Below are 21,794 nucleotides of genomic sequence, written 5' to 3' on the forward strand. Positions count from 1 at the left end.
GCCACCGAGGTGGAGTGTGTGTGAACTTAACCACTCGGCCACAGGGCCGGCCACCTTATATTGTTTTAAATGAAAAAGAATGTCAACTTAGGAAACACAGATGTTATTTTTGATCCTCTTCACTATAAGGTGCTGGCTTAAAGAGACTTTAGAAGCTTGAAACTGAATAGGTATAGAATTCTTCGTAGTAAGGCACTCATAATAGTATCTGATGGTATAAAGAAAAATGCATTTAATGAAACAAGAATGACTGGTTAAGTGAGGAGCACAAGAAAAACTTGTTTAGGGGAGGCTAGAGTGGACTATGAACTTATTGCTCACAATATAGCTGTCTGATTTCTGCGAAAAAATCAGCAAGATACCCAGATATGCAAAAAAGTAGAACAGAGTAAGCAGGCCTCAAGAGATAATGAGCATAGTCATTTTTAGTGATGTTTAGTATTAAAATCAGAATCACAGAACATCTGTGAAAAAAGCAGCCTTATAGACCCTCATTGTCCACGTGAAGATTGCTAGATCACATAAACTTAATTCTTTGCTCCACATCTTTAAAACTTACTTTCAATTGCCAGATAAATAAAGATTCCCCGAAACTGGCTTCCCCATGTGTCCAAGTCTTTCTGCTGATAATTTTTGTACTAACTGGGCTGGCAACTTAATTCCTCTTCCTCTCCTGTTACCTTGATACCATAAAACTTCACACTCATTAAGCTATTCTCAAAAATCTCTAAATACCCTGAATTTAAATCCTAAGCTCTTGGGAATCTGACCTCTATTTGTTACTCTAGAATTTTATCTTCTTATTCAATGAAAGTCTTGTTCATGCAGCAGATGTTTTTCCTACTGATATCCTGCATATATTCTGAATATTCCTGCTTTTGTGCCTCCATTTAACTCTTTGCCTGAGAAACGATTTCCCCCTCCCTACACCAATCCAATTTCTGCTCCCTCTGAGGACGAGTTCAAGCCCCCTAAATCTCTCACAAAGCAAGGAAGCTTGTCTACCACAGCCCCTACTTACCCTTTCTTCCTCACAGATCCAAAACCACTTTCATGTGATCATTTGGTTCTAATACTATTGATTAGATAAATGAACACACTGCTCAAACGCTTATCTTTTTCCTCTTTAGCTCTCCTTGTGGGATAGCCTAACTCAGAATACTAAAGTATATTTATAGTAGGCACTCAAATATGTTATCTTGATTGATCCCAAAGAGCCAATAAAGTTAGAAAATTAAGATTTGTGAGAATCAATAATGCATAACCCCTCTTACTTTCATTGTTAGTCATTTATCTAACTCCAGCTATATAAAACTCAGCTAAGAACTAACAGGAAAAAAAAGGATTTCCAAGTAGCCAAATAACTTGTCCAGCGTGAAATCTCAAGTACTTTACTAAACAGATTCAACTTAAAAATCGAGACCGTGATCAAGGAACTGCTATCATCGAGGAAAAAGATTTTGAAATCTACATGTGTGAACAAGACTTCTGTTTTGGATGACAGTAAGATTAGTAAGAATCAAAGTGATTTTTAGGCTGCCTCAGTGTCCACAGCAAGGACGGAGAAAAAGTCAACCTGGGCTATTTAATTCTAGGCCTTTTAAGGGAGTCTTCTATAGAAACTAACGTAGATCCTGAGAAGAGAAACAAGTCTTGTAAATATCCAGAAACATCAGCAGATGCTGAAAGCTTTAAAGAATTTAAGAATATTTATTTTGCCAAAAAGACTTAAGGGGATGTGATCGCAGACTTCACATTCTTTTAATGCTGCCATATAAGAGAAACTGAAGACCACAAGGAGGAGGTAAACATCAAGTAGAATGAAATGGCTGACAGTTTCCTGTCCCAGTGGGTTGTTCAAGAAAAGGTGGTTCATACAGCAGCTGAAGGAGGCAAAGCAGTTGGACCTCCAAAAGCCTCTCAACTCTTGGGACTGGGGGGATGGGAGCAGAGAAGAGTGGCAGAGGCAGGATTGTCTCCCAGGGTTTGGTTCCAGGCCCTTTTCCTAGCCTCGCTGAATTCTGGTCATCCATCCTTACTGCTCCATCGATATATAAAAATATTCCTTTTTTCTTTTTTGGTAAAAAGTTGGGTATAAATTGACACAAGTTTACAAAGGACCAAAAAATGCCTGTGATTTGCTGAAAAGCTACTTTTAGCACGTAAGTTTAACATGATTTTCTTTTACATAGTTTTACTGTTATTTGATGGGAAACATTTGTAAATCTAAAATAAAAATATTTCTAGCAAGTTGGGCAGATACATGGTGGAGGATAAAATTTATTTGGATATGCTGGGAAGGCAAGTGAAAAAGTGACAAAAAGTGAAAGATGAGTAAGAATAGAAAAGGGTGAGTAAAGGCTGGATGAGGGTCTCAGAGTGAGAATGGACTTCTTCCACCCTTCTTCCATCAGTCAATGAACAAGAACTGGGTACAACTTACGTTTCTTCGACTTATCCTGACAGAGACCAAGAATATCACACATTTGACTTCTGATAAGAGGAAAAAAAGTTACAGAGTCAAGGGAAAATGCTTTGAGGGAGGCACTGATATACCGTTATCACTGCTTTCAGCAAGGCCTCCAGGGAGCATCTGCTGGCAGATATACTTTTGTCGTTAGTGCTGTGGAGTTGATTCCGACTCTTAAGGACCCTCTGTACAGGAGAGTGGAACCCTACCTGGTCTTTTTGCCCATTCCTCTCACCTTCTGGTGCTGTATCAGACAATGCTCCCCCACTATTCATAGGGTTTTCATGGCCACGTTTTTCGGGAGTAGACGGCCAGGTCCTTCTTCACAGGCTGTCTTAGTCTGGAAGCTAACTCCACTGAAACCTGTCTACCATGGATAACCCTGGTGGTATCTGAAATACCGGGGTACCGCTTTCAGCATCACAGCAACACACAGCTGCTATAGTATGACAACTGACAGACAGGTGGTCTGGTTCCTGACTGGGAAACGAACCTGGGCTGCTGCAGTGAGAGCAGTGAATCTTAACCACTAGGCCACCAGGGCTGGCTATACTTAGTATTTTCAAAAGAAAGCAAAGATGGTTAATGCGGAAATTTTGCAAGGAAAACACCTTATTTTACTTATTTTGTGTGTGTGTGTGAATGGAAATGGGTATACAACAGATGACAAACATCCTAAGATACTGAGACTTAGTCATTGGGGAAAAAAATGTCATTTCTTTAAGGCTGATGAAACAAACCTTAACATTTGGCAAATTTTCCCCTGAAGGATGGTTTTATAAATGTCCTGAACCAAGAATAGACCATGACCCTTGCTACTAAAAATGTGGCTTGCTATCCAAATGTATAGACACACTGCAAAACGTTAAGAATATGGGACAGTGTTTCACTCAGATATAAACTAAATGTGGAACTAACCACAACGTATGTCACATAATGTCTACTAAAGAGTTTTTGAAGTTAGGTAAGAAGAAAACTAATGATATTAATAGGAAAACCTATAAGGCAGAGAGACTCAAGAAATAACTTTCAAAAGTAGTAACAGACTTTTGTGAATATTCCTTAAAATCCGGAGCAGACCACTGGTTCCTAGCATCCTCCATGCAGAAGCTCTGCAATTCTTTTTTGGGGGTCATGTCTTCAAAGGCTCCACAGTCTCTCCCCTTTTAGATACAGAGGAAAGAAAAATATCCCTGTGCCCTTCTAGAGGAAGTGTGAACAAGAGTTTTTTTCCTATTTCCCCTTCATGCTGTCCAGTATAACTAATTATTATATATTTCTTTCAAAAGATCACTGCAGTGTAAAACAATCAACTCATAAGCTAAGGGAAAAAAAGGCTCTTAATAAAAGAAGGCATGACTAGTTAACCTATAAAGGAAACAACTGGGGAAGGCATGACTTGTTCAAGTTTCAAAAAGGGGGAGGGGGATTACTTAAGGGAGCACCTTAAGGACAGAAAAACAATTGAATAAATCAGAATAAACCACATTGAGGTGGTTTGTGTCTTAAAAAATCACATAATTTTCACTACTATATTAATCTTTCCTTTTGAAACCATGTACTTTAGGGGATGATGTCTCTTGAACACATCCAATGATCCTAAAGTCACTTAGACAGAATGAGATGCTTTACTCATTCATTCAAGAAAATTTACTAAAGAGTCTATCAGTCAGTAAACTAAGAATACAAGATACAAAGTTGAATAAGAAATAGATGGTCCTTTCCCTTATGATGTTTACTCTAAGGAGGGTAGATATGTGAACAAAAAACCATGTAACAACGGGATCAGAGCTATAACAGAAATATGCAAAAACTATTATGGGTAGGATCAGCTTTCCCATGGGGGTCAGAGAGGCTCCACAAGAGTTGACATCTGTGCCGGTCTTAAATGGAAAAGGGGAAAAAATTACTTCAAGCAAAGCAAGTATTTATGCAAAGTACAAGGTATGAAAAACATGTTTATTAAAGAAGAGCAAGTAGTTTTGTTCCCACCCCACTGCACTGAAAGATGTGCGTTGCACAAGTTTATTAGCTAAGAAAGCAAGAGAAACTCTTTTAATACAGAAGTAGAAAATACTTCCTTTTGGTTTGGAGATCATTAATTTTAAACCTCTAGGGAAAAAACGACTTTGCATATTTTTCTCATTTTCATGCAGTTTTGAAATCATGTGGCCTGAGAGAATATAAACCAAAAAAGTTATTAGATGCTACAGGCTCAAGGGGGGAAACCCTAAGAAACAGTACAAGTACAAATCTTCACTGACAAAAAGGAGACACGAAAGCACAAGAACCTAGATTCCAAGGCATAACTCTGGGAGAGAGCAAACAAGCTAGAGATTTAGGGTTTTCCATTTCAGGGCTGACTGTGTGACACGCAGGAAGTAGCAGGAAACCTACACAGCCTTCAGCAACTTGCTTGGTCCTCTTGGGAATCCAGTTTGTGAGACCAAATATTTTCCAAGGTTCTTTCCTTCCATAGCTATTATACATGACAGATGAACAACTAAGACTGAGTGAGTAGAGGAAAAAAGACCAGGGTTATATGATGATAAAATTCCACATGTTTTATATTTCATTTAGTAGTTTAGAGAATATCCTGTTTGTCATAAAAGGAAACCTTTTGCTTTTTCTCAACTGGGGTTCCATGAAGAATTAAGTCATAATTGCCCTAAGACAGTGGTTCTCAAAGGGGGACCCCAGGACCCCCGGGAACTCCTGAGACTCTTTCAGGGTCCATGAGGTCCTCTATTTCCCAACCATCTATTTGTGTGAGACTGTATTTGCCTCATATATTTCAGCTAAACAACACAAAGACTCAAGGCAGAAGCAGATATGAGAATCCAGCTGTCTTAACGAAACAGTAAAGAGATTTTTCAAAATGTACCAATATGACATTTCTCTTACTACAAAAATATAGTTTTGGCTTTTGTTTTGGAAAACTACATTTAATTTCCATAAAAATTACATTGTTTATCCTAACATACAATGAGTTTATGGTTATTTTCAAATGAATTAATAACTAAGTATCGAATAAGTTTCTCAGTTTTAATTTCTAATATGGTAAATACTGATAGCTATAAGCCCTGTAAGCAAAGGCTCTTTGGGGTTCTCACTAATTTTTCAAAGTATCAAGAGATTCTGAGAGCAAAAAGGTTTGAGAACTGCTATCTTAAGGCATCCACTGTATATATTAAAGTAACTTTTCTTATGCAACTAAGATGGGAGAATAGAGAAAATAGTCTCTTAAATTCACGTTCTGTGGTTCAGATGAGAAACTGCCATTAAAGCTTACATAGCATGGCACGTAACAGGCACTCAATGAATGTAAATGATGGAAATAGGATTGGGAGCAAGGTGGCTTCAAGTGGTTAGGACTAACTCAAACTTTTTAAATAAATTAATAAGCTGTCAGATCAAGTGACTCTATGGTACTGACATTCATATTTTACTTCCTATGTGTACTTTAGGAAATGCTACTTGTTTTCTTAAAAAACATAGTTTCTTGAGCATTTCTGTTTAGACCACATAGCCTGGTATTCACTCAGAAATGTTCACCAATACCCAACACCTGGGGTGTATCTGTTCCAAACACTGCATAAGAAAAACTAACCTTTACATTTCATCTCATGACTGCAGGGGTATTAGTCTCTAATAAACCGTAACAGGCATAAATAACATTAAAACAAAACAACCATACAATTTACTTTTATAAAAGAACTTTATTGAGGTCATACAATGTATTTTTGCTATACTTACCGTATCCCATATCTGAAGTTTTATCTGTTTTCCATCAATAGTTATCATTCGAGCACCAAACTCTACACCTGAATAGAGTAGAAAATGATTTGTTACACAAACTAGTGGGATAATATTTCACATTTAAATATTAAAAAAAGGATGTTTATTTCCAGGACACGCTATGCCAGGTGACACATAGACAAACTTTAACAATTACAGCTCCTATCCTTAGAAAATGTGTAAGCTAAGGCAGAGGTGCTAAGAAGACCTAAGTTAAGGATATAACTAAAACACTAAGATATTCAAGTCTAGTATAGTCAGGAAGTCAACTGCAGTCTTCATGTTTCGCAGGCTCAGTAATATAAAAACAACTAGAAATTAGATTCAAGAACCATAATTATTAACAAATATTACAATTTCTTTAAAATTATTAATGTGGTATAAAAATCAGAAAAAGGAATAGATGAATTTCAACATCATAGTTTTGGTTCCCAGTATACGTTATCAAGTAGGAAGAAATCTCCAACTCTGCCCACTAGAGATAACCACTGTTTAAACATACTTCCAGACACTGCTCCATGAAGAAATACACATGGAGAAATAAGTACACAATTTTACATAAATGGGAACATACAAATGCTGTTCTGCAATGTGCTTTTCAGTCAGTAATATGTCACAGACATTATTCCATAATCACAAATATCTTTGCAAATCAATAAATATATAAAACCATATCATTATTTTTGATGTCCCCTAATATTCCTGTGTGTGTGTGTTTGTTATGTGTATATATAGACACACACACTCTTTACTAAAATGGTACTCTGCTGCTACAAATTTAGAGCATTCTCAAATTTTCACTAAGTAGTTGTTGAAATGTACTTTCTGCATACATTTTTCAACTTATGGTTTTAGGCAAATTACAGGAAACAGGATTGCAGGTCAAAGGAAATACAAACTTTACACTTTTAAGTTTACTACTTTGGCTTTTTTCTTTGCATTTATCATCTCTTTTGAAAGTACTCATTCAATCATCAAAATAGGAGAAGAAAAAGGGGATAACTTCAGAACAGCAAACAGCTGGTAAAAAGACTCTGAAAGAAGTCTATCACTTATAATGTATCAAATCATTACGGCTTGAAGTGTGTTCTATCAGTATTTAGATCAGAGTCAGAGTGAAGGGAAGACACACATGGTCTCCAGAAACCAGATGTCATCTTGGCAGAAAAACAGCTTCTAGTTGCCCAAGGAAGGGCAAATCGCCCAGGGTCAGAATTACATTTCAGCATCTCTTATAATTCTCCCAACTGTGATTAGAAGGGTGAGATAGAAAGGTAATTTGTCTTCCCATGATATGTAACCTGACGGAGTTTTTACTTTACATTTTAGTACCTGTTCCATCCTAGGGGCATAGGCGACACCAAGAAATTAATGATATGTTTCTCAGACATAGCAATACAGGAAAGCTAGAGAGAAAAGATCCAGGAGTCATGATGTACTAGAGTAAAAAATGCAAAATTATAAAATTATGCAGTGCAAAACCATGACAACATTTACACATCTACCTGTCCACATACATATATTCATATATATTCTGCGCCATGTGGTGGAGAGACACACAAAACAATCATCCACCAGATTACCATCAATGACATGAAAATGAGAGTAGTTGAGGAAAGAAACCAATGGCTGAATACAGGACAAATGTTCTTTGAAATATCCAGGATTTAAAAGGAATGTACTAAACTACAAAATTCTACATACCAGTAAGATATTTGACAAAGTGGAAGCCTTTTCATGAATTGTTTCTAGCCATAAACTGGAGCGAGAAATCCTATTTTTCCTTCCACTGGCATGGATGGGCTTTTAACCACAATCCAAAAGCATCGGCACTGCTCACTGGGATTCAAGATTTCTTCAATCCAATGCATAATGTCAAATTTGACAATAAACAACTACAAATTAGAAACAGACCCTTGACTGATAACCAAGGGTAGGCAGGCAAGGCAAACAAGGGCAAGCAGATGCTCTTTCTCTGGAAGTGACATCCTGAGCAGAGGGATAAAGATGCTAAAATTGATTTGCAACCATTTCATCCTAGCAGATGAAAGGCTACGACCGTCTCTGCTGCAGGGCTGTCCTGCTTCCTGGCCTCTAAGATGCTCCATTCCTGCCCATTCTCAAGTCCAAGCGGCCACCCTCCTGTGGGTTCTATATGAAACTGCAGATATTCTAATATATTAACTTTCATTTAACTTAGCCATAACTGGATTTTGATATATTTATCTCTTTATTCCAAGAAGCAGACAGAGGTTGCTAAAGCCTAACATCTTTAAACAAAGATTTTGCCTCTAAAAATTTATCCAATTTTAAAGAAATGTTATACGAAAATCAGGACTGTTTGTAAAGCAGAGAAACGTCATAATAAAATTGATGTTTTAACTTCACTTACCAAGAGGATGAGGACAGAGAATAAAAAAATGAGAGGCAAAGAAACTAGTTAAAAGGCTACTGCATTATCCAGGAACAAGATAAAGAATCAGGAACGAGATAAAGAATAACAGTAGAAAGAAAAATACAGATGTCAAAAGGAAAAATTGACAAGTACTACTGATTACTAAAAAACTATGATTTCTGTTTTCCTATCAAATGAAATAAAAACAGACAGAATTCAATTTCAGCTTCAGAAACCTAACTCTTTCCCATCTACCTTCTCATAACTGGGTTCAACGCAGGTTTTACCTTTGTATTCTATGTGGCAAAAGAAAATACTGAAGCTAGTGTCCTGGAAGGCTTGGAAACATAAAAAAAAAACTCCCAAACCTGAATTCTCTTCTAGATTTTTAAACATTTTAAATCTTTTTCATTAAGTATATATATATACGCTTGAGAATCCCTTTTAGAAAGGCTTTTTTTTATGAGATAAAGCGTGATCCCCAATGCCCTTGAGGCTCTTTTCCCAGATACATTTTCAATTAAGAGACAATGTGGCTGCCAGACAAATTGTCTGTGGAGCCAAAGGCAAGGCCTGATTTACCTAACATTGTCAGGGAGTGACGCTTATTTTTTAAGGTGTTATTCACTTCAAACCTTCCAGAACAAAATACTCTCAATGTAAATACATATTTTCTTTTTTTCTCCCCAAATCCCCCCAGTACCTAGTTGTATATTCTAGTGGTAGGTCCTTCTAGTTGTGGCATGTGGGACACTGCCTCAACACGGCCTGATGAACGGTGCCCTGTCCGCGCCCAGGATCCGAACCGGCGTAACCCTGGGCCACCGAAGCGGAGCACGCGAACTTAATCACTCCGCCATGGGGCCGGCCCTCAATACCTATTTTCTAAATGTCTCTAAATCATTATCATCCCTGCATAGTAAGAAGCAGAATGTCGCTCCTTCCCCCAGGTGGGGCTGCTACAGCAGAGAGCATAGCTGGCTATGAAGCCAAGAGTCAGGCTGGGCCTTCCTTAGACCAGTATGAGAACATACGGACCTGCTCCTGCAACCCAGACACTGCAGAGGTTCAAAACAGAGCCTTGTAGGAAGAAGGTTTGATTTTCCTAATTCTAGAATCAAAGGGAAAACTAGACATAAAAAAGAAATTTCCTTAATTTTTTATGAAAAATAAACAGGAAATACCATAGTAAAAGGTAAAACATCAGAGGAATTCAAATTACACTGAAAAAAAAAAGATTACAACAGACATCCTCAATTTTAAATTGTTCTTAAGATTTTGATCATAAATTACAAGAACAAAGCTAAACGGTATAAATATTAGCTAAGGAAAAAATTATGACTTACAGATAAGACCAAACTATCTACTTAGAACGTGCAAAATAATTTAACAACAATAATGGTGGAAAAAACCCAATTCACAATAGCAACAAAATCTATAAACTACCAAAACAAACAAGATAAGCATAAGGCTGTATAAAGAAAATTTTAAAACTTTACAGAAGAGCACTTAGAAAGCTGGAATACAGGAAAACACATATTATGTATATAAATAGGTAATCTCAATATAATAAAAACATAAACTCTCTAAATTAACTCATAAATTTATTTTTATTATTTTTATTTTTTTTGAGGAAGATTAGCTCTGAGCTAACATCTGCTGTCAATCCTCCTCTTTTTGCTGAGGAAGACTGGCCCTGAGCTAACATCCAAGCCCATCTTCCTCTACTTTATATGTGGGACACCTGCCAGAGCATGGCTTGACAAGTGGTGTGTAGATCTGCACCAGGGATCAGAACTGGCGAATCCTGGGTCACCGAAGCGGAACATGCGAACTTAACTGCTGCACCACTGAGCATGCCCCTTTAACTCATAAACTTACTAAAATTCTTACCAAATTTTAAAAGCCTCACCAAAAACTTTGCAACTTGGCAAACTGAGATGAAAGTTCACCCGACAGAACATGCACAAGAATAATCAAGAAAACTTAGAAAAGGAAAAATGCCAATCATATATTAAGTATACCACAAAGTTACTACGAATACCATAGTGTGATACTACCTTATGAAATACAAAAAAAAAAAAAAACCAACCCAGAAATCGAATAGATCTGAGAGTCCCCAAACATGCTCACTAACAAGGAGATTTAGCATATGACAAAGGTGACAATTCAAATAGAAAAGAAAGACAGGCTTATTTGTGTGGGGCCACAAGCTATAAAGCGATTATAGAAAATCATATACATGACCATATACCAGATAGAGTACAAATTTATAGTATTAGAAGAATATTTAACAGAATATGTACATAATTTGTGCACTGAGGAGCCTTCCTTAGTAAGGCTTCAAAGACAAAGGAAAATGTCAATGGATTGACCAAAGAAAACTAGTAGTAGAAGGGGGAAAAATGTAAACAAGTAATTAGAAGACACAAAAGTGGTTCTTAAACGTATAAAAAATGCTCAGCCTCACCAAAAATTAAGGAACTAAAAAGTAAAATAACCATTTTCCCCTCTCCAATTCACAAATATTAAAAACATTAATAAGCTGTAGTAGAGGCAAGGGTGATGAGAATGGGTACTATAGTACATTGGTGGAGGAAGCACAAATTTAGAACAGCTGTGTGTTGATGAATATGTTTAAAAACTCTAGAAGGAGATACACAGGCCAAACTCACCACAGTGGCTACTGGAGGGCCAAAGGCAAGTTAGACAGGGAGTTTAACTTTCTCTGGATATTTACAATGTTTTCATACTGACCATGCCCTGTCAGAAAAATACACTTACATTTTAAGATTCAGGTACACAGACTTTGTGTGATCTACATTAGATGTTCACACGACGTCTTTTAAGCTATCTTCCTGTTCTTGGCAATGTAATTCTAGATAACTCAAGTTATCAGAAAATTGAACACCAAATAGGTGTATTTTTAACAGATCTCCTGTGGGGAGCCTAACAGAAGAAATGATGCTTCAATTCTGCCACCTTTTTCCCAAAAGTCTACTTTCACTCCTAGTAGTCACTGCTTATATGTTGACTGGGTTAAGGAAGTGGGGGAAATAGGCAGGAAGGTGGAATCAACATATAAATGGCTTGGCCTCCAGACCAGTGTGTCCATTAGCAGGTAGTGAAATAAATGTGGTGAGAATTAGTGGGCTGTAACTAGAATTATTTGTAAACAACGTAACTGAATAGCATTAAAAGGATGCATACACTAAGCACTGTAACATTAAATGTTGCTTTATAAAGCTTTCCCTCCAGAGAGACAGTATATTAATTCAGCAATATTTATAGAGTCCTTGTATGTTTTCAGGTGCTGGAGATACAGCAATGAACAAAACAGGTAACTCTGCTGTCATGAGACAAGTTCACTTTATATGGGTGAGAGACAATGTTCATTTATATTTACTTGTATAAAAAGTTAAGGAGAAAAATAAATCTAGGCAAGAGGAAGGGTATGGGGGTGTGTCTGTGTGTGTGTGTAGATGTATAGTTGTGAGGATCTGGGAGGAAAAAAGATCTGGAGCTATTTGGGATGTGTTCAGTTTGAGATGCCAATTAGACATACAAGAGAAGAGACGTTAAGTAAGCAGCTGAATATGTATACATTGAAGGAGAAAGCCCTAGTTGGAGTAGGTTTAGAACAATGAGAGATAAAAAATAAGGACAATTCGGGGCTGGCCCCGTGGCCGAGTGGTTAAGTTCGTGCGCTCCGCTGCAGGCGGCCCAGTGTTTCGTTAGTTCGAATCCTGGGCGCGGACATGGCACTGCTCGTCAGACCACGCTGAGGCAGCGTCCCACATGCCACAACTAGAAGAACCCACAACGAAGAATACACAACTATGTACCAGGGGGCCTTGGGGAGAAAAATGAAAAAATAAAATCTTTAAAAAAAAAAAAAAATAAGGACAATTCTTTCTGAGGACTTTTGCTAAAAGGAGAGAAAAGGATTGAAAGCTGGAAAAGAAAATAAAGTCATAAAAAATTACCATCAAAAAGGGAAAAAATTGATACTTGAAAGAAAAAAACCTGCTGAAGCACTGTTCTTGAGCAGGCTTTGCAAATTAAGAGTTCATCCAGATTAGCAAGGAGAAGGCTGAGTTTTGGGCACAATGCACGTAGGTGGGTCTACATGGTGGTGGAAACCTGTGAAAATGCTCTTCTATTTGCCTCTATTTTCTGAGTGAAATAGAAACCAAGGTTTTCATCTAAGAGTGAAGACAAGTTAGGTGCCGCATGCTTAAACTGCAAGAAAGTATAAGATAGTTATACAGGAAAAAGTGACTGGACTGGAAATAAAGTGTGATTGTTGGGCAGTTAGAAGTTAGTATCCAAGGAATTACAATGAGACCAGCTAGCATGCCTCTGTGTTTTTCTCCATGCAGGCATGGAGTAAATATAGTTGAATCTAACCTAGGTGTTAGCCACAAGAGTATGATGAAGGAAGAAAGGGGACAAGTGGGTTGAGGGTGCATGGAGGAGTGATTATAATGACATCATTATAGTAGTTAGAAGTAAAGATGGACAAGGAGGGAAGTAAGAACTTGAGAGGGGTGAGAGTGAAAATGGAGAGAGTGAAAATGGTACATCAATGGATTACATGTCTGATGGAGTAAATAAATCGTTAACATTAGGAGCTAGAGGGTGTGCATTAGAAGGATGAGAGGGATAGTCAAACAGCCAGATGCACGAAACTGAGATTCTGGAGTGGTTACAAATACTGGCAATGACAAGATTCTGGGTGTGACTATCAGAATGAGTAGCTGAGACAAAGTGGAAGCAAGATCACAGGAGGAAGTGAAGTAAAGGAAGTGAGATGTCAGGATGTGTGTGTGGGTGTGCTCACATGTGTGCATGAGGTCAACAATATAAAACATATTTCTACCTGGGTAATCAGTACTTAAAAGCCACTGTTCCAACGCTTCTCACACTTTAATGTTCATATGAATCACCTGGAGATCCTGTTCAAATGCAGAATCTGATTCAGTAGATTCCTAAACAAGCTCCCACATATACTTATGCTAGTCCAGTGCAATGGCCCTTGAACCATCCTTTGAGTAGCAAGACTAGTCTGCACCTTCAATGTAGTTGTATCCAGGAAGCTATTTATAAACTACTACTTTGATCCATATCATAACAAGTCTCACTGAGATAGTAGTCAAAGGGTAAGGAATATTTCATAGAGTCTTTCCTCACTTTTTACGGTCTTTTATTAACTCTTCTCTGTCACTAAAACTTCTCAGTCATGACCCAACCTTAACTTTTTTATCTTCTTCTATTCATCAGGCAAAGGCAAGTAGGCAGCAGAATCAATACACTGTCTTAAACCTATTTTAGCAAACACTTCAATGTTCCTTTAAAAAATATGTGCTACTGACCTGCTAAATTGTTTTTATGTCTGAAAAATAAATTGTTGTGATGGATGTCATAAGGTATAGCAGTCAGGGTCCAACCAGAGAAACAAAAACCATACTTAAGTATTTAAAACAAAGGGAATTTAAAGTAGAGAATTGGTTATAGTAAAGGAAGAGCTAAGAAGCCCAAAGAAGAGATGGTAAAGCAACTCAGAGATTAGTAACAGCAGGAAGCTGCTACCATGCCTAGGCTGGGGGGACCAAGAGAGAAACCAGGGTTACCAGAGCTCAGAAGCAGTGGGCCCGTCAGGCGGGGGTTGGGGCTTGAGCCATGGAAGACACCAGTTAACCCAGGCCAAGAGAGAAGAGAAGACATGGTGCCTCCCACCCACAAATCCAGAGTGAAGCCAGGTGGTAGAGCTGCGTGAGTTACAGTTTTCCAGACAACTCCCTTTGGTCTACTCCTTTCTCTCTCTCCACAAGTACAGCCTAAGTCAGTCTCTCATCCCAGGCTCAGGCCCAACCTCTCCATCAGGTGTGATGTAACAACTTAGAAATTTATATGAAAGCTTCAATGAAAAAGGAGACATTTTTGTTTATACTCTATCCTAAAAACAACTGTTTGGCTAGTTATCTCAGAACTGAGTGATGCCTAAGAGATAGCTATCAAGGTTCAGACCTATTGGGCAAAGAGCAGATCCTACACAAAAATGAGCTCACCAAAGTTATACTATACCACGAAGACCAGCATGAACCAGTAGTACCTGTTTTACCCAGCATTATTGCGTAGACTTAAAACTAGCAAAATTAAAATGGAATCTGAATACTCTTATTGACAGTAGCCACTAAGGAAAGACTTGAGTCTTCAAAGTACATGTGGCTTGCTTGAAAACTATTAATCGATCTAATAATTTGATTCATAAACTCTATCTTTGATTTGGTATTTTACACAGCACATGAGAATCAACTTGCTTGTCACAGTGAGTTAACAGTATTCATGGAAAATAAGTGGTCACCGGCTGAAAAAAACATATCAAGCTATCAGTTGTAAAGTCTAACTGGATTTCCAATTACCTTATTTCTTCACAGTTGACTAGTTTCTAGTTGTTAATGGGCTACAGCCATGGAAGAGTAATTCAGCTAGATTCTTTAGCTTTCAGGATATAAATATAGTTGTTTAACAAATAAGGACCCAAAACATATTCTTAAAAGTTTTTAGTTTTTCACTCATTTTAATTTTATACTTTTGCTATTAATGAGTAATATCACTAATAATAATAGCTAATATTTGTCGATTATTCCTTGCTAGTAACTATTTCATTTATTCTTCACAATTGAGAAAACTAAAAAATGCCTGATGGTAGTTTTTCTCAATTAATAATTATAGGTAAGCCTAAGCCTTTACCATGTCACCAGGCATTGTTCCAGTGCTTCATGTTTATCGACTCATTTGTTGTTCACACTAACTCTGTGAGATTGGAACTACTATTATTCTCATTTCACAGATAAAGAAACTAAGGCATTAAGTGGTCAAGTCGCTTGCCCACCTGGTTAGTGGCAGAGCCTTGACTTGAACTCTGGCAAGCTGGTCTAGAGTCTCTCTTCTTACCCATATGCTGCATTGTCACCCAATCATTTGTTTCATCATTAAATACAATCAAAATATTAATGTCTTCCTGCGCTCCAACCACCTCTACACAGTCAGGTAACATGATTTTTACTATATTTTTAAAAAGCAATGGAGACTAAACTCTGCACAGCAACAAGTCTAGTTTCATTATTTTTTGACTCATCACTAATAGAACGGACCCTCAAGCACATGCCATTTCCACTACCCAAAACTTTCAAATGCTTCCCATCTCTTTTATAAAACTTACCAATAGTTAGGTCATGCACTGGCTGAAACCTCTTGTCTGTAAACTGTAGCAATAAGCATGATTTACCAACACCTGAAAGTAAAAAAAAAAAAAAAATTAAGAGACAAAAGTCACAGATTAAGAAAACATTTTATAAAAGCACATGGAAAAGAAGCAGCCAGGGTTTCTGGTGCTCTGTAAACCATCTCCCATGATTTCTCAGTGCTCTAACTTCCTGGGAAATTAGAGGACTGATGATTTAAGTGAAGGGTGTTAACCAATCCAAAACACCCTTGCCATCCTTTCTTATTAATTCAACATTTTTCAATCTGAAAGATAAAAGTGGCAGCAACCCCTAGAAAACAACCAACCAGGTCCTCCCAGTAGCCTCTACCACAGTACTCATGCAGTTAAGTGTTCATGCACTTTTGTGTTTTGTGTAGTAGTGAGAAAATTTTAAAACATAGTAATTTCCTCTTTTTATAGCTTATCTTACTCTCCTACACACAACAAACAAGCAGACAAATAAGGTAGCAGTTAGTGTTTGGGATCTACTTTTCTGGGAAAAGCTACTTGCTGCTGTATCATCTGGCTAATTCATTTCAGGATCAACTGTAACGAATTGCATTCCTTCACTATAACACCAAATTTCACGTTGTTAAGGTCACGAATAGCTTCCACATTTCTAAACGAAGGGCAAATGTTCTATATTCACCCTGCTTGCCCTCTGAGGAGAAGTGCATACTGAACACACCACCTTCCTATGCATTCAGGCCCTTATCCTCACTCTAGACCAAGTCTGCGTACTTGACAGCATTCTGCACTTCTACAGAACTCTAGAGGCAGTCATCATTCACTCCTTCACCCATTGACTCCATGAGTCTTTACTGAACGCTAACTATGCACTGCACTAGGGACCTGAAGATACAATCGTGTGGAAAATGGAGCTGTTTCCTTCCTTACAATCTAGCACAGGTAGAGAAATTAAACAGAATGAATACCCAAATCTACATAAACTGTAATTTGAAGTAATTATAATAACTGCCATTTGAAAGAAGAGAATAAAGTGCTACAAGGAAGCATAACAAAAGAGACTTAATTTAGACAGAAGGGCTGGAGAAGGGCTTTCTGAAGTGATGCTTGAAAGCTGTTCGACGTCTTCTAGATTATAAACTCAATGAGAGAAGGGCAATGAATATCTTCTGACTTGCTGTCTGTTTTATGGCAGCGATAAGGCACTTCACAACTTTGCTGAATGATTGGCCCTACTGTCAAACATCACAAATGTTATAAAGATTGTCAAAATGCCCAGTAACAAATCAAAGAAATGTTCTGTGTGTGTATATATATATTTCAGGAAATATTTTATTTGTTCAAAGTTTTTTGAATGTTTTAAGATTCTAGTTAACTGAAAATAAACTGGAATTTCGTAACATTTGACCTTAGTTTTCTTCTCTTTCTTTTATCCATAATTCCTTTCTACACTACAAAAGGCACGAAGTCAAACTCATTTTATCAGATTTCTAAACTCCTTTGAGTAGTCTTTCAGGTCTAGGATAGAAAGGAAAATTAGTTTTTAAAAAGTGTGAAAGTAAAAACAAAGAATGAAAGTATAAAATAGGTGAACAACTGACATATGAATCTTCAGTTCTTTCTTTTTTAAAATATACTTTATTTTTAAGAGCAGTTTTAGGTTCACAGCAAAAGTGAGCAGAAAGCACAGCAAGTTCCCATATACTCCCCACCCCACATGAGCACAGCCTCCTCCAATATCAGCATCCAGTTGTAACACTTGTTACAATCGAATTTACACTGACACATTGTCATCACTCAAAGTCCATAGTTTACATTAGGGTTCATTCTTGGTGCTGTACATTCTATGGGTTTTGATAAATGCATAATGTATCCACCATTATAGTATCATACAGAATTGTTTCACTGCCCTAAAAATCCCCTATGCTCTGCCTCAGTCCCTCCCTTACCCCAACCCCTGGCAACCACTAATCTTTTCACTGTCTCCACAGTTTTGCCTTTTCCAGAATGTCATATAGCTGGAATTGTACAACATATAACCTTTCAGATTGGCCTCTTTCACTTAGTAATGTGCATTTAAGATTCCTCTGTGTCTTTTCATTTCCATTTTCAATGTCCAAAATTTTCCCATATGGCACAGAAAAAACTATAATTAGAAATCACAGATTTTACTGAGGGACCTGAAGAATCATCTAACAATCTAATAATCATTTAAGTGAAAACCCTTTCGTATCTTACAACAGAATACACATTGCTCCAGTAATATCAATACCACTTATTCTGACCGAATGCTGGTTAAATAGAGAAAATGCTTACTGACTCTTTGGTTCTTCACTTTCAAAACTCTATATTCTTTCTTCAGGTAATCAATGTATCTTTTTGTTGTTGTTACATCTATATATTTTTTGCTTTTTCTCCCCAAATCCCCCCAGTACATAGTTGTATATTTTTTTAGTTGTGGGTCCTTCTAGTTGTGGCATGTGGGATGCCACCTCAACATGGTCTGATGAGTGGTGCCATGTCCGCGCCCAGGATCCAAACCAGTGAAACCCTGGGCCGCTGAAGTGGAGTACGAGAACTTAACCACTCGACCACGGGCCAGCCCTTAATTGTATCTTGAAAGGCGGAGAAAATATTCAAGTGCCACTGTGGTGTTTCGCAAGTCTCCTTCATTACATATCTATTGACCATTGTTAGGGTTGGTGATATTTACAGATAGTTTATCTTATTCAGTATTTGTTGATTTCTATTATTTTAATTCTAGATAAACTTGTTTCCAAACACTTGGGGTGTCTGGCTCACAATCACCAATGCTTTTCCAAATTGCCAAATTGAATTAGCTAGCCTTTTCTCAGTCCTCATCTCATCTAGTCCAGAAATATGATCTATTTGGGCTCATAAACTATATCTATATAGTTCATCTGCCTACAACCTCCTTGAAAATGATCTCTTTTGGTTTACGAGACTATAACTACCTCCTTGGTTTCTTAATTCTGTGACAACTGCTCCTCTTCTTCCACGCAAGTCTTAAGTACTGGAGGTTTTCCCCACCATCCCGTCTTTGGTTACCTTTTCTTTTCACCTGAGAGAACTAATGCAGTCCTACAGTCTCACCTACTTTTATAAATCAGCCAATGAGTATCAAATCTATCTCTCCAGCCACATCTTAACTTCACTCTCCTTATTTCCAAATGCCTACTGAATACGTCCACTTTAATTCCTTCAGGCCCGGAACTCAAACTTCCAAAACCTAATGCATTCTTCTGCATTCTCCTGCCTACCATCTTCCCAATCAACAACTCAGAACAAACTCAGCTTCTCCTTCAGTATTTCCTTATCTCTGAAACTGCTTCCCAACAGATCACCCCAACAAGAAAAATCACAATATCCTTAATTCCCTTTCTTCATCATCTACATCTAATGGTTTACCAATCTCATCAATTCTCTCAGAAAAGTCTTCTTAAATTCCCTGCTCTTCCCTCCTCTTAATCCTTAGTGTTCTAGTTCTGGTTCTCAGTAAGACATGATTTTTCTGCCTTCGTCCTTCGTCCTTTTTCCAATCTATTTTATAAACCACTGGGAAAATTTCTGCTAAAACACAGATGAGTAACTCACTCTCATGTTATATTGCTTAAAATATAGAATCCAAGCTCCTCAAAATTGTAAACAAGGTTCTTTGAATTTGGGCTGAAAAATTGTTATTCCAATAAATCATATAAACACAACCACAGCCTAAAGACCCTAAAGTTAAGCATAACAAACCATCTCCTGTCTTCTGAAATGACACCATATTCTTTCCCTGGGACCTCTTACCAAGGAATGTTTTACTCCTTGGCAAACCTAAACTCATGCTTTAAGATCCAGCTTAGGGATTCCTATGGCCTCTTCAGTGAAGCTTTCTTGCTCCAAAGAGTCTATCAATCCCCATGCACAATTAATGTTACCTTGGGCTTCCATAATAGTCCACACAAGCCTCAAAACCCTGGTTAGAATTCCAGCTCTGTCACTTACTAGCTGTGTCATGGGGCAAGGTATCTGACCTTTCTGGGCCTCAAAATCCTATCTATAAAATGAGGAAAACTCAGATACCTCAATGAATTGTTTTAAGACTCAAACGAAATAAGTGTAAAAGGGCCCCTGTACAGTGCTGGTTACCTAAATGTGTCCAGTTTATAAAAGTTCTTTGAGCTGCATTTAGGAAATGTGCCTTTTTCTATAGGCATAATATACATAAAGAAAAAAATGAAAACAACATGACAGTTTTTTGGATGCATCAACTTGCCTTGGCCCCTCCCCAGTTATTCAATCAAACACTAATCTGGGTGTTTCTGTGAAGGCAGGTGGTAGATATAATTAAAGTCCATAATCAGTTGACTTTAAATAAATGAGATTTCTAGATAATCTGGGTGAGCCAGATTCAACTAGTTGAAATGCCTTCAAGGCAGGACCTAGGCTTCTCTCAGAGAAGAAATCATTCCACCAGTGGACAGCAACTTTGACCAGGCCTAAGAGTTACAGCCTGCTCTGTGGGTTTCAGATTTGCTTATCCAGCCTCCACAATCACGTACATTAGTAAATCAACTGAACTCAATCTCTTATCTATACACACATATACCCTACTGGTTGTTCTTCTCTAGTTCAACACTGACACAGACAACCACCACCACACAAAAAGTACAGCACGTAGAAGAGAAAAGACCCTCAAATAAAAGCTATTAATTTTACTGATCAACCGTATCATAATGCTTTATAGGCTCTCCCACAATACAATGCGACCCTCAATGGAACATGAGCTCCATTAAGATAGAGATTATGTTCAGCACCAAATCTCCAGCACAAAACAGATAGAAAGCAAGTGTTATAAAAACCTCCTTCTGTCCTGCCTCCTATCTTACTACAAAAAAAGTCCTAGTTGTTGATTCAAAAGAAGAGAAAATTTGCACATATAGCTAATTCTGAATTTGTCTCAGTATGTCTATCTCTGGAAGATGGCTGCCTGGGAGGGATTTAACCAAGGCGACTTTGTACAAATCATTTCATTTCTTGGATATAATTTTACTCTATGTACAGATAAGTGAGCCAGACAATCACTAAGCTCCTTTCTAACTCTGCTACTTAGACCTGACGATTTACTATATTACTTAGCTTTAAAATTTTAACAATGTTTTCTTTTTACTGAGTGGATTTAAAGTTAACAGTTGAAGGTCTGTTTAAATCTAAACAGAAAACAATGGCTCCATCAGGCCACAAAGCACAGTAAAACGATGTGAAACAACATAGAGGATTTTTCTCTCCATTTTACCAAAGTATAGGTCAGATTCTTGTGTTGGAATACAGCAAAAACAATGTCAACAAATGCTACGTTCGATCTCAAACAGATCTGCACTTCCAGAAAAAAAGCTAATCCTTATCTTATGATTGAGCATGCTAATTTGAAACTTGAAGACAATTTTTACTGAATTTTAAAATCTATGAGCACTTGTGGTTTAACTCCATTATGTATTAGGCTGGTTTTTAAGTGCTCTTTTATATGTATTACGACCTCTACACAGTTAAAACAATTAAATGAGTCACCTCTCTCTATGTTCAAGTTAAACGCAAGTCTTAGTTCAACAGCTTCAAGGAACATCAATGCTCAGATCAAGTAGCTAACTCCACAAGACTAACGCATGGGCTTTTGAGAACTTCTATCTAACCTGTATCATTGGTCAGACATGCAGAAAGGAGATCTTTGGGGCCGGGTCTGTGGCTGAGTGGTTAAGTTCTCGCGCTCTGCTTCGGCAGCCCAGGGTTTCACTGGTTTGGATCCTGGCTGCAGACACGGCACCGCTCATCAAGCCATGCTGAGGTGGCGTCCCACACAGCACAACCAGAGGCACTCACAACTAGAA

The 21,794-nt window shown here is 37.7% G+C and overlaps 1 protein-coding gene across 1 annotated transcript in view; it reads right to left on the minus strand.

The window, feature by feature from the left end:
- The window catches only part of RAB2A (RAB2A, member RAS oncogene family), a 95,896-nt gene that overhangs the window by 45,271 nt on the left and 28,831 nt on the right, over nucleotides 1–21,794 (minus strand). Inside the window, exons 2-3 of the mRNA XM_044780192.2 lie at nucleotides 15,892–15,963; nucleotides 6,227–6,294 (exon numbers count right to left, since the gene is read on the minus strand). Coding sequence (XP_044636127.1) covers nucleotides 6,227–6,294; nucleotides 15,892–15,963 — 140 coding nt within the window. The remainder of the gene's footprint in view (nucleotides 1–6,226; nucleotides 6,295–15,891; nucleotides 15,964–21,794) is intronic.

This window comes from Equus asinus, chromosome 12, assembly GCF_041296235.1.
Source record: "Equus asinus isolate D_3611 breed Donkey chromosome 12, EquAss-T2T_v2, whole genome shotgun sequence".
Lineage (NCBI taxonomy): Eukaryota > Metazoa > Chordata > Mammalia > Perissodactyla > Equidae > Equus > Equus asinus.